This window comes from Sphaerodactylus townsendi, linkage group LG07 (assembly GCF_021028975.2).
Source record: "Sphaerodactylus townsendi isolate TG3544 linkage group LG07, MPM_Stown_v2.3, whole genome shotgun sequence".
Lineage (NCBI taxonomy): Eukaryota > Metazoa > Chordata > Lepidosauria > Squamata > Sphaerodactylidae > Sphaerodactylus > Sphaerodactylus townsendi.
The window spans coordinates 58,108,559-58,134,023 of record NC_059431.1 but is presented as its reverse complement, the minus strand read 5'-3'; the positions used below and the strand labels follow the sequence as shown (position 1 = coordinate 58,134,023).

At 40.4% G+C, this 25,465-nt stretch overlaps 1 protein-coding gene across 2 annotated transcripts in view; it reads right to left on the bottom strand.

Moving 5' to 3' along the window:
• The window catches only part of DMXL1 (Dmx like 1), a 122,602-nt gene that overhangs the window by 64,745 nt on the left and 32,392 nt on the right, over positions 1 to 25,465 (bottom strand). For both annotated transcript variants that reach the window (XM_048503688.1, XM_048503687.1), the window contains exons 8-18: positions 25,003 to 25,192; positions 24,611 to 24,776; positions 23,069 to 23,281; positions 16,150 to 16,403; positions 15,297 to 15,966; positions 15,031 to 15,152; positions 13,049 to 13,138; positions 12,632 to 12,734; positions 10,820 to 10,936; positions 3,599 to 3,823; positions 1,637 to 3,304 (exon numbers count right to left, since the gene is read on the bottom strand). In XM_048503688.1, the coding sequence (XP_048359645.1) occupies positions 1,637 to 3,304; positions 3,599 to 3,823; positions 10,820 to 10,936; positions 12,632 to 12,734; positions 13,049 to 13,138; positions 15,031 to 15,152; positions 15,297 to 15,966; positions 16,150 to 16,403; positions 23,069 to 23,281; positions 24,611 to 24,776; positions 25,003 to 25,192 (3,818 nt within the window). The remainder of the gene's footprint in view (positions 1 to 1,636; positions 3,305 to 3,598; positions 3,824 to 10,819; positions 10,937 to 12,631; positions 12,735 to 13,048; positions 13,139 to 15,030; positions 15,153 to 15,296; positions 15,967 to 16,149; positions 16,404 to 23,068; positions 23,282 to 24,610; positions 24,777 to 25,002; positions 25,193 to 25,465) is intronic.

The following is a 25,465-nucleotide window of genomic DNA, read 5'->3' as shown; positions in this document are numbered from 1 at the left end:
GGCACACCCAAGGCCCTATTTATGGATATTTTGATAGTAGAGGAAAGCAAGGTCAGTCATGTAAGGTAAAAGCTAAGTAAAACCACTGGATATGAGTATGATAAACCAATAATAATAATAATAATAATAATAATAATAATAATAATAATAATAATAATAAGAATTATTATTATTACAACATAAGAACAGCTAAGAACTGGTGGGAACATTGTCCAGAGAAAGAAATGGAAAATGAGAAGGTCAAGATCCTGTGGGACTTTTGAATCCAAACGGACATCACCATGATCGAGGACAAGAAAGTGACCATCATCGACATAGCAGTCCCCTGTGACAGCAGGATCATTGAAAAAGAACACGAGAAGGTCACTAGATACCGCAATTTGAAAATCGAGCTTTAGCGTCTATGGCACAAACCAGCTGAGGTCGTCCCAGTGGGAATTTGCATGCTGGGTGCCATCCCAAAAACAATAGGGCTGCACTTGAAACATCCTCGAATTGACAAAATCAACATCTGTCAAATTCAGAAGGCAGCCCTACTGGGATCTGCACGAATACTACACCGATACATTACAACTTCCTAGGCCCTTGGGTGAGGCTTGAATTGTAATGAAGGCCAACAACCAGCTAAAGATCTGGCACCTGTAAAATCTACAACAACAACAACAACGAGAAGGAGAAGAAGAAGTTTGGTGAACTTTGGTTCAGATGATCCTCCCATCTCCCATTGTTTCCCTTGTCCCATTGTATCCCTGGAAACCCACACAAGGCGTGAAGAGGACAGAGGACAATGCAGTTATGGCCTTCAGCAATGTTGTTGGGGGTGGGGGGCTTAACCAGCCCTTCAGAGCCCACCAGTAAGCATACCGAAGACCCAGCTAAAGTAAATTTGAGGAGGCATTGGTGTTTTTTTAAAAAATAACTTTTTAAAGGGTTTTCTTGGGGCTACACACAGAAAACAGGCTCTTCAAAGGTTAAATAGCTGAAACCCAAAAACACAAATGCTTATTCAGGGTGTGGGGTTTTTCAATTCAGCTTGGGTTTTTCACCACGTTTTGCTATCCAGCCCTGGAAAACCCTGAAAAGTCTACTTATGACTTCTCTTTTTAATGTATCAAATAAACACAGCTCCTCTTCTAGAATTATTCTGAAACAGCTGTCATGCAATACACTAAATAAGTTTAATTGAAAGATACAGTTAATCTCCATAACCAACTATAATTCCTGATATAGGAAAAAAGAAATTGACAGACCACTCAGATGAATAGAGACCTTGAAGGTGGTGAAACCAATGATAATTACATTCACAAGAAACCACATTCCAATTCTGCACTAAATGACAGAACACACCAAGTTATTTCAAGGCTGTCTTGTTCATATCTGAAAATTAATCAAATTCAAGCTACTTTAGAACACCAAATTTCATAAATCCATGTACCCAAAGTCTTCCATAATTAACAGTTTGTTCTGTAAGTATAGAAACACTAGCTTGCCAACTTTAAAAGTTTTGAGATTTGTAACAAAATTAAAGGTAGGTACAACCAGATATATAAAATACAAACATGAACTGACAGGCTGTAGAAGCCACAACTTTCTTTCAATGTGTAGATGATGACAAATACTGAATTTCAGCGCTTACCTTGATTTTTGTCTCTGCTTTCTCCTATATCAGTACTGGTAGTGGCGATTGTATCAGCCAAGGCCATTAATGACATCTGCTCTATCCTCGTCAGGCCTGGTAAACTAGAGTGAAGCAAGTGACGAGACAGAACTTGGGCATGCTCCGGTCCAAAATAAGTTGGACTGTACTGAGAAAGATCAATAACATTTGGCTTTTTGTCTTCTTCATCTGTGTCACACAAAGTAAGATCAGCTGTATGCAGACCAGAATTCTGAAAAAGATCTTCATAGTTTTCATCTGGCACATTTTGTTTGTTAATGTTTATTTGGTTATGCGACTTCTCTGTACAGGTGTATGAACATTCCTCATCTGCAGCAAGCAATGCATACAAAGGAAGTGGTGGAACGGAGTCTATTTCTGTATAATCCGAAATGTCACTAAGGCGTTGGATGAATGTCTTTGGGTCCCGTGTAGTGCTGCCACTGGCACAGATTGAGAGTGAATGGTGCCGCCTTTCATGGGTGGGTTCAGATTCATTTATGACAATAACTTCTCCAGCAATGCATTTAACAAGATGAGACAGAATGGCCTTTGCCCTACGTACTTTCCCCAAATCCATGAGTTCCAGAAGCTGAAGAGGATGATACTGAGGCAAAGTTGGACATAATGCATGAGCTGCTTCAAACAATCCAGAATCTTCCATCTCTAATGACAGATCAAATGCAGTTCTCTTTCCACTAAGTTTCTGAGCAAGACTTGTCATTGATCTGGTTAATGGTCGCTTTGGCGGATAGAGACCAGATGATTGGTTTTGTTTCATTAAACTTATTATGGATGGGGTACTTCCACTGTTAGAGTCTGTGGAAACAGGCTCTTGCTTTGAAAGAGGCTGCCATGGAGAATAAACATGCATCTCACAATCCATTCCAACTACAAGGATGCCATCACGAACCCAAGACAAAGAAACAGGTAAAGGCAGCGAACCTTCTACAGATGATACTAAATCAACACATCGCAGCAATGCAAATCTAGAAGGGCTTGAAGTCTTAGCATTATCCCACAATGGCAATACAAATACTTCCTTACCAGTTTGTTCTTGTAGTTTCCCAGCTATATGACCAAACATATAAAGCTTTGGCCCAATACCTACTGTTAGGATGTGTGAACCATCTTCCCTAGACATCCAGTCTAAGTGAACTAAATGCTTTGTGCTGGGTTTTATGTTCTCCTTCCCATCTGCCACTGAATCATTATCAATACCCAAAGAATCCAATGTTGGGTGTAGTTCATCCAAGTGAAGTGTTTGTTCCAAGATCCAACAAGATCCTCCAGTAGATTCACATTCAAAAATTCCAACATTCACTGAAGAGTCTTGAGAAGAACTACCATTTTGGGGTGTTTTTCGCTTATATGCCACAGCTAATCGATTTGTATGTGCACAACTAATGTCAAGAGGTTTACCTGGCACATTAAGGGAACTGCTACTAAGAAATCCATCTTCAATAAGCAGTGGCCATTCTTCCCATACATACGTACCAACCGTTGGACTGCTCCCTGGTTCAGAAACAATACCTGATTCGAATGTTACTTTACACCTCCAAAATCTAACCTTATCATCTGAGCATAAAGTTGCAAGAAGATAAGGAGCATGACAGACTGGATATATGGTGGAAGAACTTAGGTGACCTAAAAGTAAAAGGAAAAAAATGTAAATCTAAATTTTCAGGTTTTAAGAAAAGCAGTATTTCTTAAAAAGATTCTTGTGTCTTACATTATGATGTTCACACTAATAACTGCTATCATCTTAGGTACCATTTTAATATTATTTTTAAGGTCTAAGCTTATTTTAGTAAACTGCTAGATATTCAAATTAGAGTTATGATATGTTGAAAATACTGAAGACAATCCAACAAGAAGGAAGTTAGAGGTAAAATAAATGCCCATTCATTTCCATACCCTTTTTTTTCACCATTTACAAACCTGCAGATGGCTTTACACTTATTATCTCTACTCCTTGTGGCAAATTCAGTTCTTGATTATAAACTAGTTCTGAAAAAAGAGCAAGTTGGCTAGTACTTTGAAGTTTTTCTCGGCAAGCTTCATATTTCCGTGAGAAAGAACCCTGGAACTTTTCTTGATCTGGAGAACAATAGAGGTCTTCTTGGGGAGACCTTGCTTCAAATGCCTTTGTCTTTATTTGTTCATCTAAAAGCAAAAAGTATTTTAGTTATAAGAAAGTACTACAGACTTTGTTACATAAAACAATGATTGTTTTCCATTGTGTGGCAGTGCACTCCACTCGTGCTTCTTCACCATTTCAGAAGAATTCCATTTCTTCAATCAAGACTATAGGACCGTGGTGGCGAACCTTTGGCACTCCAGATGTTATGGACTACAATTCCCATCAGCCCCTGCCAGCATGGCCAATTGGCCATTCTGGCAGGTGCTGATGGGAGTTGTAGTCCATAACATCTGGAGTGCCAAAGGTTTGCCACCACTGCTATAGGAGATACTTCATGCATTATATTAATATATGTTGTTCTAGTATTTTAGGTGTCTTCCTGCCTTCAAATCATATTTGAAAGGACAGCATAAATCTGGCCTTGCTATCTTGACAGCTGCAAATCTTGGTGCTGTTGTCAAAGAACTCATCCCATATGAGCACTGGGCTCAGGCCTTGTTACTTACTGGCATTACATCCACCTTCCTAATGGTTAATATTTACCTTTCCCTGTGTTTACAGACCTCAAAAGGGGACCAATTGTGGTACCCGATCTTCACAACTATCTTTCTGACCTTTGTCAGACTCATCAGCCTGACATGGTGATTCTAGCTGATGACTTTAATGCTAGAAACAGTAAGGATGAGTATAACTTTAAGTCCTCAACAGGCTTAGACCTTGAGCTTTTACCATGGCATTTTGCTCTACCCAGGCAATCTGAACACACCGCCCTTAACCCTGCAGGTGTGAATCGTGTTAAATTTACTCTTCAATCTGGTTTAATTATTTTAAATGGCCTGACTCAGTTTAAATCTTTTGGTGACTTCATGCATATCTCACCTCGTGGCAATAGTGTCTTAGATTATGTTCTAGTTTCCCAGCTTTGCCTAGACATTACTCAGTCTTTAACAATCCCACCCCAAGTTTGGAGTGCCCATATGCCCCTGGTGGTTCAGTTGACTTTATGTCCATCAAGAATTGTGACTACATCCTGAACCCACTCCATACTGCATACAATCAGGTGGAATGAGAACATAAGAACATAAGAACTAGCCTGCTGGATCAGACCAGAGTCCATCTAGTCCAGCATTCTGCTACTCGCAGTGGCCCACCAGGTGCCTTTGGGAGCTCACATGCAGGATGTGAAAGCAATGGGCTGCTGCTGCTGCTCCTGAGCACCTGGTCTGCTAAGGCATTTGCAATCTGAGATCAAGGAGGATCAAGATTGGTAGCCATAGATTGACTTCTCCTCCATAAATCTGTCCAAGCCCTTTTTAAAGCTATCCAGGTTAGTGGCCATCACTACCTCCTGTGGCAGCATATTCCAAATACCAATCACACGTTGCGTGAAGAAGTGTTTCCTTTTATTAGTCCTAATTCTTCCCCCCAGCATTTTCAATGAATGCTGGTTCTAGTTCTAGTTCTGGTTCTAGTATTGTGAGAAAGAGAGAAAAATGTCTCTCTGTCAACATTTTCTACCCCATGCATAATTTTATAGACTTCAATCATATCCCCCCTCAGACGTCTCCTCTCCAAACTAAAGAGTCCCAAACGCTGCTGCATTCTAGACAGGGCACTGACTCCCTTCTTCATAGTCCTTCACTAATGCAATGCAGATCTTCTCTGGTATCATCTTCATCTCTGGATAACTGAATTGCTAAATTTGAGAATCTGACCCAATCATTGCCTAGGGCACTTGCAACCCCAATCAAAGCTTATGCTTCCTCTAAGGCAACATCAGATCTTAATTTCACTGTGGAATGCAAGGCAACGAAAAACTTATAAGAAAGCTCTTTTCTGTCTATACTTACCAGGATGCTGCTAATTTGCCCAAGGAATATTTTACACTCAAAAGCCACCTATCTTTTCTCCTATGTGAGAATCTCCACAGGCAAATTAGTATAAAATAGAGAACTCTCATTCAAGCAGTCCAGTCTAATGATTCCAGAGGCTTTTGGCACCTAACATCTATCCTCCTATCTCCAAAATTGATTCTCAAATTTGCCATAAGTATTTCTGCGACCTGTTTGGCAATGTGACAGACATCACCAATAGGGATGTTTTCCCTTTTACCAGGGATGTTCCTTGCTGGCCTCCAGTCACCGAAGATGAAATAAAGTATTAATTAATGACCTGAAATCTAGTCCCGATAGCATCCCAGCCAAAATCTACAAATCGTTCGTCGACTGGTGGTCTCCCCTATTAGCCTCCCTATTCACCATGGTGAATAACTCGAATCATGTCCCTTCTTCCTGGACAAATGCCACCCTTGTTCAAAAAAGGTGATCATAATCTGCCAGTTAACTATAGACCAATCAGCCTTTTGGCAATTTCTGGCAAACTGTATGCAAAATTTCTACTAAATCACCTTCTTTCTTGGATCTCGGTGGAAAAGATAATTGGCATTGAACTGATTAGTTTTATGAAAGGGAAGTCCACCCTAGATCATTGCCTGATTTTGAGTATGTTCATCTCAAAATATGTGCAGAGAGGTAAATCCAGTCATTACAAAGCTTTCGTAGACTTAAAGGGGGCATTTGATTCTGTCAATAGGGGCCTCTTGTGGCCTAAATTGATGAAATTTGGAATGGACACCAGACTCCTCATGTTAATACTGTATATACTGGCGTATAAGACTACTTTTGAACCCTGGGAAATCATCTGTAAAGTCTGGGGTCGTCTTATACGCCAGGTACTGAATGGGTGGTACTGAGCAGGTGGTACTCTATATTTTAACTGGAAAAGTGGGGGGGGGGTCGTCTTATACCCACAGTCGTCTTATACGCCGGTATATACGGTGATGTCACTGCATAAAAATCTGTCAAATTGGAATAAATTCTTTAGGCCACTTAACCCCCAACATCATTGCCTCCCGGGGAATCAAGCAAGGTTATATGTTAGCCCCTGTTCTGTTTAATCTCTTCCTGAATTATCTTGCCCTGACCCTGAATAGCATAAATTCTCAATGTCCTCATTTGGATAATGTTGCAGTCCCAATCCTTCTATATGCCGATGATGCAGTTCTGCTGTCCCGCTCAACGATCGGCCTCAAGAATTTACTCCTCAAATGTAACAACTACTACGTATCTAATTGGCTTTCAATCAATCCATCAAAATCCAAGGTGATGGTTTTCTCAAATGCTTGTAATCCTATAACCTGGTCAATTCAGGGCTCAGTTATTGGGCAAGTTAAATCCTTCAAATACTTAGGGGTTGTCTTCCAACATAAGCCTGGCTGGGCTAAACATAGAAACAAGGCCCTGAAGGGTAGCAAATGTGTCTCTGCGGCTGTTCTACAGTTTTTAACCTTAATGGCAGCAGATTCATGCTGGTGACCTTGAAAGTATTCAACACAAAACTGGTTCAACATCTAATGTATGTGGTTCCTACATGGATCCGCACATGGAAATCCAAGCTTGAACAGTTGCTGTCCAGCTTCCTATATAAAATCTTTGGAGCCCCACAATGTGTCCCCTATGCAGTCCTTTGCCTTGAGGCAGGACAGCACCTTCTGGAAACCAGGGCATGGGCACCACTTTCAAATTTTGGGTGCACCTCTGTTCCATTCCAACTTTCACAGCTTGGTCCAACTAGTGATGCATGAACTGCAGACCTCTGACTGGTGGCAACTAATCGAGGCTAAGATCTCCACATTGAGCCTTGCCTGGGACTCCTTGCTCATGTACACTGCCAATGAGGTTTATTTTCAACTAAAAAACAAATTATTTGAGCAGGAGTATCAATATCTTTTGAACAAGGCACAGAGTTCCTGTTCACCCTTATACTTTGGGATTATTCTCCGAAAGCTCTGTGTTGCCCATTATCTGAACCAATTTCCTAACCAAAAACTCAGATGGGCATTCTCAAGAGCAAGATGGAATTCCTTTCCAGCATTTTTACTTCAAGGCCGGTTCTTAAGCATCCCTTGACATGATCGACAATGTTCTTTCTGCCCTACTTACACTGATTCCCTTGAGCACATCTTGCTCTCCTGCCCTAAGTAAAACAGCTTTAGGCCAGATTTCTCTGTCTTAACCTTGGTTGGATTCTCAGTTGGATTATCGGATCGTCCCATCAAAGCAAAGATGATTTTCCTGCTCAACAATCCTGAGGCTGAAATAATGGAAATTGTAGCCAGATTTCTGCTGTGCGTTTTGAATTAGGTTCCCTTGGCTGCTGACCATATTACTTTTACTGTTCTCTACTGGATTTACTCTTTACTCTCCCTGTGTTGTATATGCCTAATAAAGGCCTCTGAATCTGAAGTTTAGGTGCTTGCTTAAAACTATAATATGCAGTTTGTATCATGTTTGTAAAATGAGATCTTGGACAGTATGCTGATCATAAAGGTGTGATTGGTTGCATTCCTAAGGACCAAAACTGGATTTGCCTCTGCATAATGTGCTTATAGTCACGAGTCTTTTGCTCAATATTGGAATATATTTATAAATTGTGAAACTGAAAAATAAGATGCAAATTTGTTCAGTGCTTACCGAAATAATATTCCTGTGTTCTATGTTGGGTAGGGAAGAAGTAGCATCAAGTTACTTTATAAGTGGGTACAGAAAGATACAGCCCTAGTAATCTGTGCTAGTCTAATCTTGTTAGTGCCTGGAAGCTAAGCAAGATCAGCAGTTAAGAAAGATATGGCAACCATCTCTGCTCATTTCTTGCCATGAAAACCCCGTAATATGGAACTCCATGGGACCACCTTATGTTGGTTGTAACATGACAGCACAATATCTTCTGTCAGATATTGACAACACAATATCTTTTTGAAAGGTACATTAAGTTCAGAAGTTGATCCTATTTCAAAATGTTCGAGAAGTGCTATTTGCTAGGAAAAAGAAGGATGAATGCAACCCTGTTGATTCTCCTGAATCTTTTCAAAAGTTTGGGTTAGGGTACTGTAGGCACTTATTTCCAAGGGCTCTGCCCTTGAATACTGTATATACGCGTGTATAAGCCGACCCGTGTGTAAGCTGAGGCACCTAATTTTACTGCCCAAACCTGGGAAAACTTATTGACTCCCGTATAAGCCGAGGGTGGGAAGCCAGGAGGCAGAGGGAGCTCCTTATTTGGGCAATGACATCAGGGGGAATCACTGCCCAAATAAAAAGCTCCCTCTGCCTGCCAGATGGGTTTGACGAAACCCAGCCAGCCAGCAGGCAGAGGGAGCTCCTTATTTGGGCAGTGACTCTCCCTGATGTCACTGCCCAAATAAGGAGCTCCCTCTGCCTCCCGGCTGGGTTTGACGAAGCCCGGCCAGCCAGCAGTCAGAGGGAGCTCCTTATTTGGACAGTGACATCAGGGGGAGTCACTGCCCAAATAAAGAGCTCCCTCTGCCTGCTGGCTGGCTGGGTTTGATGAAGTCCAGCCAGCCGGCAGGCAGAGGGAGCTCCTTTTTGGGGCAGTGATATCAGGGGGAGTCACTGCCCAAATAAGGAGCTCCCTCTGCCTGCTGGTGGGGTTTGAGGAAGCCCAGCCAGCTAGGGTGCCTCGGGGTTCCCCCTTCACCCTCCAAGGAGGGCAGCAACAAGCGGCTTGTGCAACGGAAGGGAGGTTGTTCCGGCCATGCCTCCAGCCTCGGCAGAGGCCTGAAGAGCCGGCTTGTAAGTGGTGACTCGTGTATAAGATGAGGGCATTTTTTTCAGCCTTAAGAAACAAGGCTGAAGAAAACAAACTATACTGTGATATGCTCTCTGGTAGCTAATTTGTTCCAGAGTGTGGCACCATGGAATTACTTCTCAACCTCATTGCATTTAACAAAATACCATGAAGTTCTAGTTAGTACCTCAAGTTGTTTAACAAGAAACAGTTGATTTGGGGATTTAGAGAGAGATTATCAGTATGCAGCTTTCATACTACTTTTAAACTGAGCCTAGTAAGGCAACTGATAACCTGAATACTTGTATGGAATCACTAATGGGATGGATGAATAAACTGAACTTCAGTCTAAGTAAGACTGAGATGGTGGATAAGACTAACAAGTGTTTGTGGTGTCAGCTTGAACTTGTCAGAATGGAATTTAAAAAATCTTTACTGCCAGGCAAAATTCAACATGCACGTTATTGGTTAAAAATTGCCCTTCTGCCTACCTTCCTGTCTGTTAGTTAAGACTTTCCACTTAGACCCTGATGATTGAGCCCTTGCTATAAGAGATAAGGTGGATGAGCAACAAATGCAAGGCCTTCTCTTATATGGTGCCAAACTTTCGTTGCTTTCCCACGAAAAAAGTCAATGCTGCTGAGCAAATTAATATCTTGTTCTCCAAGGACTTAGTTACTTGATTCTTAGTGTTTAACATTCTTCCCATATCTGTTTCTTTCTTTTCAGTCTAGATTGTGCACTTTTGGTTCTTAGGCTGAGAATCTATCACTGTTGGCGATTAATACTGTTTTTTCCCCCAGCATTTACAATCTACTGGTTGTTCTATATTGTTTTTTCCCCAGCATTTACAATCTACTGGTTGTTCTATTTTTTGCTCAATTTTCATTTCACTTTGTAGATATGCTGCTTAATATATTTTAATTATTATTTTGTAAGTCACTTTGAATTTTACTGACAAAGTGAGATATAAATGTTTTAAATTAAAAAGGTTTCAGAGGAGAGCTAGTTTCACAGGAAGCTAGAAATTCATAATTGACTTCAATCAGACTTAAAACTGCTTATCCTTGGATGTATAATAGTCTCTGTGATTGTACCTAACAAAACAACAGCAACAACCCCATCCCCAATAAACTGATTCTCCTGCTCTGATATTTTCCAAAGAGAATTTTGAGACAAGGCCAATAAAGTTGAACCTCATACCTCATGCCCACCTCAGGAAGAGTGCAAAATTATAAACAGACAATAGAACTACAGTACTGCAGTAATAACTGCTTAAAATATTGCACCCATCATTACCAAATTAGAAAATCTAAAATCTAAAAAGGCAAATTTGACTAGACAATTTATATTACAAAATATCAATAACATACCCACTGAGACTGGTACGGACTTCAAATGCAGTTTCCACATGCGTAACACTGAACTGTTTTGAGTGTATTCAATTACAACTAAATAGAATTTTTCTGAAAACCCATTTGTCGGATATCCTGTAAAAATGTGAACAGAATTCCTGTTTTAATACAACAATTTGACTTGCTAACAATTACTAATTATAATTATCTGTTCCCATTTATAGTGTACATTAAGTAAGCTGAAACATGCAGACTGCAAAAGCCTAGGCCTACTATCTGGGAAATAAATACCACTAAACTATCTGGGAAATGAATACCACTAAACTCTATACAATTTACTTCTGAATAAATATCAATTGGATCGAGCAGTATTACTCTAATGACCTTTATGAAAGAAGAAATGCACACAAGATTCAATACTGTAGCTTCTTTGCACATTTACAGAAAACCTCAATGTTAGTCCAAGCTGTGGCGCAGTATATTATTACTTGATGTAAAACAAAAAGTCCACTATGTGCAACTATTTTGGATTGAAACATATACTATACAACTTACTTTATTCCATTATTTATAATATTTTTGCAATTACTTAAGGAGGCACAATCACTTTCAGAATTGTAATCTAAAATTCAACTAGTATAGTATTTTGAATAAAGACAGAGTTTAAGAAATAATCCACACACAGTATTCTAGTTCCATACTTCCTGAAAGTTTCTGATAGATATATCTCTTTTAAAAATCCTTGCCAGTGGACATGGAATACCAAATGCCTTGCTACGTAACTCTAAAATTATTAATACTGTACAACTAGGAATCCAAAACAAAATATTATAAATTATTTTTAACTTGCAACAAACTTTGTTCTCATCCTTGTACCTGAGTCCAATTTAATGGGACCCCAAATGGCAAAAAAATGCAGGCCTGTAATATTACAGTCTCTAATCCAATCTTTAGCAAACTTGGGAGTTCATGTAAGGAGTCACCTGCAGCTACGCTGCAAATTTGATACCACTACCTCAAAATACAGCTTTCCCAGAGCCCCACAAAAATTCCCCTAGGGTAAAATAGACCTGGGAAAAAAAACCTGGCTTTTCCGAATGTGCTATTTTGGCTCCACTGAAACAGTGCCTTTACTCAGGTGTTTGTGTAAGGAAAGTTATCAGCAGCTTTGCTGCAAATGTGGTTTCTCTATATTGAAAAACAGCCTCCTCTGGAACTCCACAAAGATCCCCCATTGACAAAACAATCAGCTATGTCAGAGCTGAGAATCCTGAAAAGAAAAGCTCCCAGAATAAGGAAACTATTGGGAAGTCTTGGGAGAGGAGATGGTTTTCTCAAGTAGAGATACCGAATTTGCAGCATAGCTGCTGGTGACTCGCCTTAAAAGAACTCATACATTTGATGAAGATTGGGTCACATGAACCTATGCTGCAAATTTGGTGCCACTACCTTAAACAACTGCTCGCCCGAGCCCCACAAAGATTATCCTTAAGGTTTAAAGTAAAAAAAAAGCCCATACTGGTAGATTTTTTTCCAAAAGAATTTGATCTATTAAACCCAAATCGGAAAAATACTGAAAAAAATCAGTGCATACCCCTAATTTTCATTTTTAAAAAACATATACACTATCTTCCACAGCCCCTTCTTATGGGTTTTTTGATCTATTTATAGCACTGGAATTCATTTCCTTAGGATACAACTACTCCTGTCAAGTCAAAATCATAAACTTAAAGCACTGCTACAAAAACATGAAGCTACACACCAAAAACGTTTGTTACACATTCATAATTATTTCACTTTACTGCAAGTTTGTTGAAGCATGTGCTTTACCAGAATCTGGTAACATGGTGTTTTTTTCTGACAATTTAGTCTCATGGTCATTCAAAATGAAATCTTCTTGGAAAACATGGAGTAACTGCATTTTCCCACCATGCTAAATTAAAGCAAACAAAGTTTGTATAAATACAGATGAATGACTGAAACGTACACAGAAAATATCTATAAAGAACAGCGATTACATTGACAAAATTGTCAAATGTTGACAGAGTTATGTATTATTTGTTTACAAAACTTATATTCTACCTCTCTGAAAATAAATCTTTCAAAATGACATTAAAACAGAATATTAGCAAAATGCAGCACTCTTTCCTGATTTTAGTTCCCAAAAATATTGTCTCTATGAATAAATTTTTAGAGTTCAAAACAATAATGAACCAAATATTTTCATTGACTTCTTAAAGTACTTACCAGATCTGTAACAGAATCCAGTTCTACAATGCATCCTGGTCTGGCTGTAGACTGCTGACTTATGATGCTAAAAACGTCACCAACATATTTCTGCAAAATCAATATTAAAGACCATGTTGTTACTGTTTTTCTAGTTAAGTATTACACTTTGAAATAAAAAAAACATGTTACTTTACATACTATTGTTTGAACTCTAATTAGGAAATGTGGAAGGCTACTGCAACTTTATCTACTCTAATCCTCCCTAACCTAAAATATTTTTAAAAAATTTAATTCCATCTGAGTATAAAATGTTGCTTAATTTTAATAGAGGTTTTTATATAAGTTCACATCTCTGGAAAGGTCTCAACTGGTCTTAGCAATGCTAGTGCATTTATATTTTCCAAATGAATGAATGAATGAATGAATGGTGTCCAATTGATTAGGGGTGCCAAACATGAGCAAAGCAGAGGCAGTGAAGAATGAGGTGTTTAACTCTATTTTTTAGTTTATAGGGAAAAAGTTATTAGGTCTATGTGCATATTTTCATGCAGAAAGGAAAGCAATATAGAAGAACCATTTTAGTGGTTGAAAAGTGACTAAAACAAACAAAACCTACTCAAAATAAACTGACCCCCTCTGCAACTACATCAAAATATTTTTTTAAAAAAACTGTAGAAATCATAGGTCTCAATATAAAATGAGTGCATGTGTCTCCATATAAAATATGACTGCAAGTCCTGACTGTGTTTTGCTAACAAACTGTGGAGAAGACATGTCTACACTTTATTGAGGAAGTTACAATAATGTTCCCTACATACTCCTCTTCTTAAGGTTTTGTGTTTGGTTTAGGCTACCTGGCCTAATAAAGCATCCTAGACCAGGGGTAAGGAACCTTTAACACTCAAAGAGCCATTTGGACCCGTTTTCCATGGGAAAAGAAAACACTTGGAGCCGCAAATAATTTTTGACATTTAAAATAAAGATAACACTGTATATATTGTGGTTTTTTTTCACCTTTTTTTACTCCACATTCTGAGAAGTGCATGCTGATGCGTCTGCCCTGCCTGCCACAGAGCGTGGGCTGAGGAGCAAGAGATGGGGACCATGCGGCTCGAGCCTTGCCCGGCTGCCAGGAAGCTTACCCTTCCATACTCCAATGGGGCAGGCGAGAGAGGGAAGCCAGCAGTGTGTTAGTCGACAGCCGACGGGCAGTTGAGTGGTAGCAATGCTCCCATGCCTGCCTGCAGAGGCGGAGCAAGGATCAGAAGACCCAGCCATTGGGCATGCCTCGAGTGGGCAGCCGCAGTGCAAGAGAGCAGAAGAGCCGCGATGTGGCTCTTTGAGCCTGAGATTCCCCACCACCCCTGTCCTAGCGGCCATTCTTTGCCCCCCCCCCTGATTGCTGTCTGAAAACAATATTGTTTAATATTCACAGTACAATTTAATAAAATAAATTATTATTTATATTGTAATGACATGTACACTTGGGGGTTAATTTTTATTCATGTTGTGCTCTCTTCCACGCATAACAGTGAAAACAGCTGCTATGTGAAAACAGGAGTCCTCACAAAAAGTGAATTAAAGAAAATAACTGCAAGATGGTAGGGAAGACAGACATCTCACTCCATTATATAGTACGCCTTCCCCTAAAGTCCACCATACTGTCCAAACACCCTCAGATGAACTCATATTGTTCATGCAAGAATTTTGCCTAATTCTTCTTCATTACAGTGCTTGGTGCTACATGGAACTTTACCATAACCCTAAGAAGAGGATTTGAGAGGCTGCTGGGGACAGAGAGTTCGGGAAGAATTTGCTAGGAGTTGTTCATGCTAGCAAAGATCTTATAATATGCTACTCATATTTGTTGCAAATTCTAAAGTGTCCGATAATGGCTTGTTTTCGTAACCCAGTTAAAAATCTCATGGACCCAAATCACTAAGCTGAATTTTGTTGACAAATCACTATAGTTATCTAACGAGAAACCTAAATTTACTTACAGAAATTCCTGGATTTGACAGTTCACACAGAAGTTTTTTTGCATCTATGATAGCCTGATACAGTCTCAAATACTGTCCATCACTTGCAACAAAACAAGCACTTGGGGAATTGCAATATGCACCTAAAGACAATTGAGAAAATATGTTCTTTAAACATATATCAATAAAGGGTATTCAGCAAACTAAGCCATTGTTTTCAGTTAAATATTGTTTCCTGTCTATGTAGCAACCATCAGCACTCTTGTGTATCAGAAAAAAACACTCACCGAGGCAATAACTGGGTATAAGTGTGGGCAGCCAAGCTACATTTGAAAATGCAGATACATGAAGGGAGTTGATTCGTGCAAGTTCAGAAACTCCACCAGAAAAAGACAGTGGCCCAACAGGATCAACTCTCCAAAGGATGAGTTCACTGTAGACCGGAGTGAAATCCTGTGATGCTGTGCCTTCAGAGATTTCATTCTGAGATGCTGAAGATGAATCTTCACACGATTCTTGAATGCTATCAACAACTGGTGTTCTTACTGCATTATGATGGGATGTTGTAAGTAACAGTGGCAGAACTGAATGACAAGCCAGATCATTAAGATGGAAACGATGACCACAGTATCTTGATTTGTGGGAAATACTGAGTACTGTTGAAAAAGCAGATTCCTCTGCAAAACTGACCAGCCATTGATTCAGAGATCCATCTGCATGTTTAGAAATCATCATAACATTTGGGGTAAAAATGCTTAACTTTAAGCTGTTCGATGATTTGCTGTGTCCTGAAGAGATTAACATGGAGCAGGAATGGCCAAAGCTGGATAGTTTTTGTTTGCCTTGTTGAATAGCTAGATCAACATTCTTGGTGCAAGCATACATCACTATACTTCTGCAAAGTGAATTTGCATCTCCAGTGGGAAAGGCTACAGGAATTCTTGAAACAAATGACACCTAAAATATTTTCCAAAGTAAAGAAAACTATTAGAATGAAGTTAACAATCCTAATGAACAATCAACTATTTAATATTTAGTTCAGAAAAAGTTAATATTTTATTTTTGAAGTATATATTTTCATATATTGATACTGCAATTGATTGATTATTATTGATACTTCATTCAGGAAAGCCACAGTACCTGTACTTGACGAAACATGCCTGGCTGGTATTCATCTAGCCAACCAACATGCCATATCAGCAATGACCCATCCATAGGATGAATACTAAATAACATGTCTGCATTTTTATTCCATTCAGACAGCTGTACTTCAATTTCATGATCAATAACAGCAGATGGCAAGGGAACATAGCTTGAATTTGAAATGGGGTTTTCACCACTAAACTCCAACTGTTCTTGATTTCCTTTGTGGTCTTCTCTATTTTCATTCATTTCTGTGAGAAGAAAAAATGTTATTTTAAACATTTCAATTATCAATTATTTTAAAATGAAACAGGCAACATTTTGGAGCATTTTCCAGAACACAAAAGACATCTGCTATACCCCATGGCCTATGAAAGGCATCTTTAACATTGCCTGTCTACAACAGGGTTAACCTAGAAAGGAGACACACATACACAAAAAAAACCAAAAACACCTCCATCCCTTCCTGTAGATACATGACGTGAAGGTGAACTGCAGCTTGTGATCTTTACCAGTGTTTGCAGAACACTGAGGTATTCAGTGCAAAGTATAAAGCAGTGGTTCTCAACCTGGGGGTTGCGACCCCTTTGGGGGGTCGAATGACCCCGTTCACAGAATTAGCCGGAGCTAGGGATACATTTCTCGAGATCTGCGCTTTAAATTTTTAGGGTTTTTTTTTGCATTGAATGTGGGGTTACCGCAATTTTAGAGCGATGTCGGCACCAACATTTCAGGGGTATCATCAGGAGACTGTCTTGATGGCCACCTCTCAAGCTTAGGTGCAGTTTTTTTTTTGTTCAGGGGGGGCCAAAGTTATGGACCCTCAAGGAGGTACTTTACATCCCCATCTCTTTCCAATGGGAGCTAAGGGGAGAGATGGGGGGCCTACCTGCTTTGAGGGTCCATAACCTTGGCCCCTGAAGTAAACTCCTAAAACAGCTTGAGAAGTATCATCAAGGACAGCCTCCTGATGATACCTTTGAAAGAACCCCTAGTGTCATTAGATTAATCCTGCTTACACCCCTGACAGGGCTACACCCCAAATTTGCCCAAAGATTCTTTGTTCTGCATTAGGTTTGCTGTGCATTGCTTGCATCAATGGGGAAATTCTGAGGGGTGTCTGTGGAATGCACATTTCTGAAGGAACAGTCACAAAATGTTCAGGGTATCTTCAGGAGAGTCTCTTGATGACACCATCCAGGTTTTGGGGACTTTTGCTTCAGGGGTTCAATGCTATGGAGTAGGTTGCTTGGTCACACATGCCCCTTACCTTACTGTTGCCGTGGCTTTAGGTCCACCTAACCTTCAAGCACCTCGGAGATGCCAGCCACAGGTGCAGGCCAAACGAAGTAGGAGCTAACCAACTGCAGGAAGTGTTGTTTTGTGTTTTCTAGGCTGTGTGGCCATGGTCTGGGTACAGGGTGGGGAACCCAGAATTTTGCGGCTCTCCAGATGGAAATTCAGGAACTACAATTCCCATCAGCCCCTACCAGCATGGCCAATTGGCCATGCTGACAGAGGCTGATGGGAATTGTAGTTCCTGAACATCTGGAGAGCCGCAGGTTCCCTACCCCTGGTCTGGTAGGTCCTGGTACTGTAGTTGGCCTGCACCTGTGGATCCTAATAATTTTTTCACTTGGTCACCCCAAAATCACCACCACATCATAGCTGGCATCTTCAGAGGTGTATCACAGAGAGAAGTCTGTTATACATTGTGTCTATTGGGAACGAAGGCTTCACACCTACAATTGTTACAACTGTGGAACCCAGCAGGCTTCATGTAGAGGAGCGGTGAAGCACACAAACCAGTATTTTTAAAACTAGTGACACCAAAATTTCAGGGTATCATCAGGAGATTGTCCTGATGATACTCCCCCCCAAGTTTGGTTCAGGGGGGCTTCCGAGGACAGGCTGGCTAAGACTAGTCACTACTCACTTTTTCCTCGCCTCCCAATCCGTCTTACCGCCTCTCCACCTCCAAACACGTCTTCCACACAACCTATCCCCTGCCTTCCGTCCTTCCCACTTTTAAACTTTCCCGTCTGTTATGCACTGTCAGAGGCAAGCTCTCCCACCAATCCCCACAGCTTGCCTCTGACATAGGCTCCTTCCGCACATGAAGAATAATGCACTTTCAAACTGCTTTCAGTGCTCTTTGAGGCTGTGCGGAATAGCAAAATCCACTTGCAAACAGTTGTGAAAGTGGTTTGAAAATGAATTATTTTGTGTGTGCGAAAGGGGCCCCCGTCTTTTTGCAGTCAGCCTCAGGCTCCAGGGGGTGAATGCTGGGACATTTAAACTGTGCCCAGCCTCCCGCTTGGGGTTGTGTTGCTGCTGTGCTGCAGGTGCGGGGTCAGCAAGGCATCTTGGCTCCGCCCACCTCGCTGTTGGTGGGCTCGTAGCACCACAATTTCTGCTGGCTATCCCGGCCTCTCCTGAACTTTCCCTGTCATCTGGGCACCCTCCCACCTCTTGGCTCTCCCAAGAGGCCTACCCTCCCACCCCTTGCCACCCTCCTAGCCACTCCTAGTTGGGGTAGTTCTCATCCCCCTCCCACGGCGAGGCTGGGTCTGTCACACCTGGCCCCAAACAGGGGGCTTGTGATTTTTATATCATCTTTCTCCCCACTTCTCTTCCCCTCTATCTTCTCTCTCTTTTTCTACTTACTTAACTACTATCGCTCTTAATCTCCCTCCCTCTCTCTGTCTCTATCTATCTTTATCTCCCTCCCTCCCTCTCTCTATCCCTCCCTCTTTCATTTCCATGCCCCTCTGGATTTGTTAGATCTCCCCCCCCCCCACTCCCCATACACACACACTTGTTTATGTCTTTCCACAGTGAAAAAAGCTGCTGGGTTTCCCACAAGCCAGAGTGGGAAACAGAAAGGGAACATCCAGTGGGTGAGGGAAGAACCTCCATCCTGTTGAAATACATAGAAATAGCTGGGGCAAGGTGATGAAGAGGGGTGGGTGGGGATGGAAGGCTCCTTTTGCCCAAATGCTACATAGACCCCTAACCTTGGACCAAGCAGGCTTGTATAATATTAATATTTTGTTCATCATTACAAAAGCACCTTTGGTGTATAAAGGAGTGGATGTTTTTGTTTGGATTTTGGGCCAATCTCACCACCTTGACTTAATTAGATCTTTGGTGGTGCTCAAAACAGAATCCCTTCCTGAAACATAGTCCATGTTCCATGAGTTACTTTCCTATTCATATATTTGCAACAAGGCTGAAGAGAGGGGGCAGCTGCTCCAAGCACAAGGAAGAGGTCGAGGCTAAAGGGGCTGCTGCTTGGGGCCCCTGCCTAACCAGGTCCCAGTGCACCAGGCATGTCACTGGCCCTGTTTTTGAGAGGAGGAGAAGAGAAGAGAAGAGAAGAGAAGAGAAGAGAAGAGAAGAGAAGGAGGAGATCCTGGTTTCCTTTTTAGAATTAATTCATTTCATGCTGGGTCTTCTTTTCCTGATGCCTTCTGCTTTTCCTAGTATTATTGTCTTTCTCATCTTTTCCACTGAGCCTTGCCTTTTCATGATATGGCCAAAGTCAATAGCTTCAGCTTGGTTGTTCTTAGCTGCTAGAAAGGATTCAGGTTTGATTTGATCTTTGTGTGCATTATGTGCAGCCAAGTATCTTCCAGTTTATGACAACCCTATGAATTAACCACTTCCAAAACATCCTGTCATTAACAGCTCCACTTACGTCTTGCAAATGGGTGTGTGTGTGTGCAAGGCTTCCTTGATGAAGTCAATCTGTCTTGTGTTGGGTCTTTCTCTTTGCCTTGGGGGCCCGTCAGAGGCCTTCTCTCACTCCCACCCGTCCCAAAAGGCCAGCTGGGTCATTGAGGGCCCAGTAGAGGCCTTCTGTCCCACCCACCCACCCCAAAGGCCAGCTGGGCCCACGGGGACCCGGCAGAGGCCTACCCTCCCACCCCTTACTATTTTCTACACCCCTTGCCACTCTCTGCCCTCCCTCCCACACTCCCTTGCCACTCTCCTAGCCATCTGCAGCAGAATTTCCTGGGCAGAGTATCACCCTATTTTGGGAAAATGTGTCTGTCTGGGAGTGCCTGAAGAGCAGAAATGAACAGTGGTTAAGGAAATGATATTTTATTGTGTAAAGTTAAACATTCACTTTACATATATATTTCTATTCAGCTGTGGCCAGGACACAAGCATGGGGCCATGAGAGAAGACAAGTGCATTTTGCCGGGAGGTGGGGTATCTGGCCTGGGCTGCAAGTATATCATTTTAAAATTTCTAAAACAACACAGGACTTTTTTCCAAGGTTCATTGGATGAATGGCATGGAGTCAGGCTGAACTGCAACTTGTATTGATCCCTGGGAAATGATTGTAATATTACAGTATAGTGGAGGCCAGTTTCTCTGGATCTCAGTAGAATTTATGCTCAAATGCATTATTACTAATGTGAAAATTGTTGATACTGTATTTTATATGACAAATTACAGTTATGAAGTAGCAATGAAAATAATTTTATGGTTGGGGGTCACCACGACATGAGGAACTGTATTAAAGGTTCCCAGCATTAGGAAGGTTGAGAACCACTGGTATAAAGTGACAGGTGGGCAAGCTATTAAGCAAATACAGGGAAGAAACAAAACTTCTCAAGTGCCACTGAATTATACCTAGGCTTTGCTGCTGGAAAAAAACCTCTGCTCATAAAGTAATGCTATATGATCCAGCAAGAAACACTGGACTTACTGTGAGAAGTTCCTTCAGTCTTGTTGATTGAAAGGTATCCTAGGGAAGGTTATGCTTCCCACGTGCTTTTCAAATAGGGCTATGAAATTTGTTACATGGTTTCTTTTTTTGTGAAATTTATCTAATTATTTATAGTCAGCCTTTCTTATTGAGACTCAAGGTGAATTGCACATTGTAAATCAATGCAATCAGTAGGATATAATAAGCAATGTAATAGGGCTAAGAAAACAAGGTTGCCGTTATCTGTAACTATTATCTTTCAAGTTGTCTTCTGTACAAGCACACATGGGACTGCACATGCACTCACCAGCTGCAGAAAAGAATTTCAATCTTTCCAGAATTTCCAGAGTGCTCTATCCCCTGCAGATGGCATTTCCCCACCCAAACTGGCATGGGAAAAGTTGGAGATGAGTCCCTATTGAGGCAGGAACATTACTGAGTTCTGTTGGAGGAAGAGCCGGGACAGGAAGTTTTTTAAAATTGGAGTTGCTGCCTCCCAATCTGAAGGATCAGGATACCGAGGCAAGATAGCCTCCCATCCAGGAGAACTTTAACCAGTGACAGATCACCTTTTGCCACAAAGACCTTGGAAAGGGGAGGAATGGCGTTGTGCTCCTCTTCCCCCCCCCCCAGTTTTTTAAAAATTTTCTTGCCCTCATTGAGCTAGAGGAAAAAACTGTTTTTGCCTTCTTCCTGGTGAAGCTTGACTTGAATTTTCAACACCTGAACATTGGTGAGAACTGCCTTCTTGATTGAAGCACACAGGTCTGGGTAGATGGATACATTATTAGGATGGTAGGGGTTACACCATTTAGTTCAGAAGACAGTGTTGCAATCACTTTCCTCTCTCAGAGCTTGTGTTGTGGATGTGATACTGGTTGAAGCTCCTGGGAGAGGCTACTCACTGTGACTACCCTATTTTGCAAATTTGGTGTGTCATGTGGATTAGTTTTAGAATGTCCAACAACCACATCTCTCTAGCAGAAAGGGAACAGATACGCTCTTGGAAGGGTTATGAGAAGGTAACTGTGTGGGTTGCAGCAGAACCATTACAGGTCTCTTCCGCTGTGACTCCACGGGCTATCTTGATTATAGCCTCCTAATGCACCACTGCTAACTGGCTTCAATGGCTGAAAAGACAACCTTCAAGGCAGTTGAAAAGCTGTCAGTTTGCTTGAGGGCTTTTTTAATGTACCCTGCCACTGGATAATGGACAGAGGTGAGAGAGACTGAAGTTTTTTTGAATTTAGAAAATAAAGTCAAGTAGAACTCTAAAGGGGCACCACCTCTAGTCACAAGGAAGGATACCATGCAACCATCTGAAGAAACACATGGAAGACAGCGTTGTCAAAAATACCCTCATCCACTGATACAGAACACCATATATTTTTCTCTATATTGGATAAGTGCTTCAAACTGTGAGAGCTCGCTTGACAGAACATCCATGTTATTCTGCCATCAAAAGTCTCAATGTCTGAACAGTTTGTAGCAGACTAGGTGTACATTTTAATTATAGATGTGTTTTTAAGTGGGATCATAAAAGATACCTTTAACACTATAGTACTAGTATATAGTATTTAGACAGAAGGCCGGAACATCAGTCATTAAATTGGCAAAAATGTTGCTAACACAAGTCAAAGTTAAACTTGTCAATTATGAAATATCTAGTGAATGAAGATTTGTGGCATGCTAGGTACATGAATATTTCTCCATTTACAAATATATCACCATTCTGTTAATCGCTGTTAAAATGGATTTTTGTTGATACTGGACTTTATCCTACTATACCACTCAGCTAAGTGTAGATCCTTTCTTCAGAGGAAGGGCCTCCAGCAGAAGTTTTCTTGCTTGGAGGAAGATGCTGCATTTAGCTGAGCAGAATGTTCAGACCGAATCCTGATGTACAATCTTCTGAAAGAACTGTCTATGTAAGAAGTATATCCTTTGCAATGTCAGATTTAGAAAAAATAAGAGACCCAAGAACTCAAGAGGGTCAGATACAGTTGTCACAATTAAAAATATACATGAGACTCCAGTCTTACTAAGATTGCCTTTCAAACATATATTCAATTTCTCAACAAGCAATTCAGTTGCATAAATCTTTCAAAATGAGCACATTATATAACTAAAATAACCTAATAAAATGTATATTAAATATTTAGTTTTTATTACAGAATAGAATAGCATATGCTTTACCTTCATCAGATTTTATGTCTGTCTGATTAGATTCTTCTGTGCTGGCCTCTGAAGAAATATGATCAAAATTCTTTTTAAGATGTTGTAGAAAGACTTCCATTGATAAAGTAAAATGCAATTCTTTATTGTTTAGCCAGTGCACTACAAAAGGTCCACTGGTTTCTTCATTTTCGTTAATACTCAGAGACATGATGGAAGGGAGCAAAGGAATGTCTGTGAGCAAAAATAAATAGTGATATATATTTGCATTATTTCATGGGGTTTCAAGTTAAAGATGAACATAAATACAGACACTGGAATTACTGGAGACAATTATCCCAATCCTACTCTGTGCTGCAATATCAGGGAGACAGATTTTTGCCACCATGGACAATTAGCCCCCTTTATACACATCCCTAAATTTACACTTCCTAAATATTTGCTGATGTAATAATCCCCTAACACCAGGTAACTGAACTATTCACCAGTGGAACTTCAAATGAAGCACAAGAGTTCAAGCAACTGCACCAGTATGTACCATAACATATTTATATTAAGGTGCAATTGCATCCTAATATAGTAAGATGCAAAACAGAGAACACAAAGGTAACCAATTAAATGACCAGAACACTTCAAAGACGTATGGATGTGGTCCAAAGAACAACTTTATATACGACCATGTTTTTTGCATATCAGTAGGATGTTTTTTTCTTTTACTTTTCTTCTCTGAGCAACAGATTTCAGTACTGAGCAACAACTGTTTGAAAGGGTCTCAATTTAAAAACGTATTTGAGCATGTGGGGGAATTGCACAGAGTTATGGGCAGCATCTCATTTTCATCTCCCCTACACTTCACTCCTTCCTTTTCCTGAAAGTCCCTGTAAACTTCTCCCCTTGTCCCGCTTCCTTCTCTCTTTCCCACCATCAGCCAAACTACCTTTATTTCTCTCCCTGTGTTCAGATATATTTATTGACTTCATATCTATCTCATTCTCACCCATAGAAATCCAATGCAGTTTACATCATTCTGCTCTCCTATATCTTATTATCACAACAACCCTATTAAGTAGATTGTGTTACATATCTACCCTTATCACACAGCCAAAAGACATCTTAACTATCAATTAACATAATACAATTCCTAATTGATAGATTAACGTTTACTAGAAAAACCTAAACAGATTATAGCTAATAATAATAACCTTTTAATTGACTCTGATCAGGATGGCCCAGGCTAGACCAACCTCATCATATCTAGCTAAGAAGGTTAGCTCTGGTTAGGATGGAAGACCACCAAGGACCTGCAGGATTGCTGTAACTTGGCTATGACTGTCCCAGGCTGCAGACTAATTTGATTAAAATTAATTGTTTTACCTTAAAATATCAGATACAAAACCCATGCCATGTCTCATATCAGTTTCTAACATGTCCTTACTGTATAAGAATATGCATTTTCCAGGAGAGCTTTAACGCAACTATTGCAAACATAAAATACTCCCAACTGTTTTACCAAAGAAAATGTGAGTATCACCACTAACATTACAAACCTGTGTTCTTAATTACCTGTGACTGGATTGATGCTGGCAGCAATGTGAAAGTGGCAAAGTGCATTTGATTGCAGTGGAGTGTTTCGATGAACTTCATGAGGATCTTGTTGATGAGGCAAGTACCCAGTATGTGCAAGTGCTATAGACCTTCTTCTTCCTCGTCGAAAGGGTTTCAAATTTAACTGTTGGGAATTTAACATGCTTGTATGAACACAGTAACCATCATTTTACTAGACTATCATTAAGGAAAAAATATATTGCTTAATACAAAAATCTGCATTATCAAACGATTGTATTCACATAGGATTATTTCTTAGCACTGAAGCAAAAAAATTAATCTAGATGTCTACGAAAACTATACAGACTTGATAGGCTCTCTCATAGTTGTATAACTGAATATCTCCTCACCTCTAATGAATTCTTCATACTGTCCTTATTATGAGCATTTCTTTTAAAGTTATTAGTTAGTTTCACTGGCTCAGGCCAATTGCTGCATCCACCTTCGTAGAGTAGACTATCATTAGGCAACAGAGTTTCTGCCCAGAGACGGCATATATTATCCTTGCAGCACGTCAACAGTACATTGCATACAACACCACTAGGGGGAAAAAGAAAGATTGGTTAAGACAATGGTTTTCAAGGAGAAAGAAAAGATAAAGAAAAGAAAAAAGGTATTTCTAAATCCTGCACTGTACTATGATTTACGAAAGAGAACATATTTTTGTCATGGACAAATGCAGGATAGGATGAAGACTAGGAAACTACATGGATAAATACTAATTTCTTAACTATAACTGATGTTCAAGGGGCATCAGTTCAGTCATACATATAGTCTTTGGGCTACTACAAAAGCATCTCTAAAAAACTATAA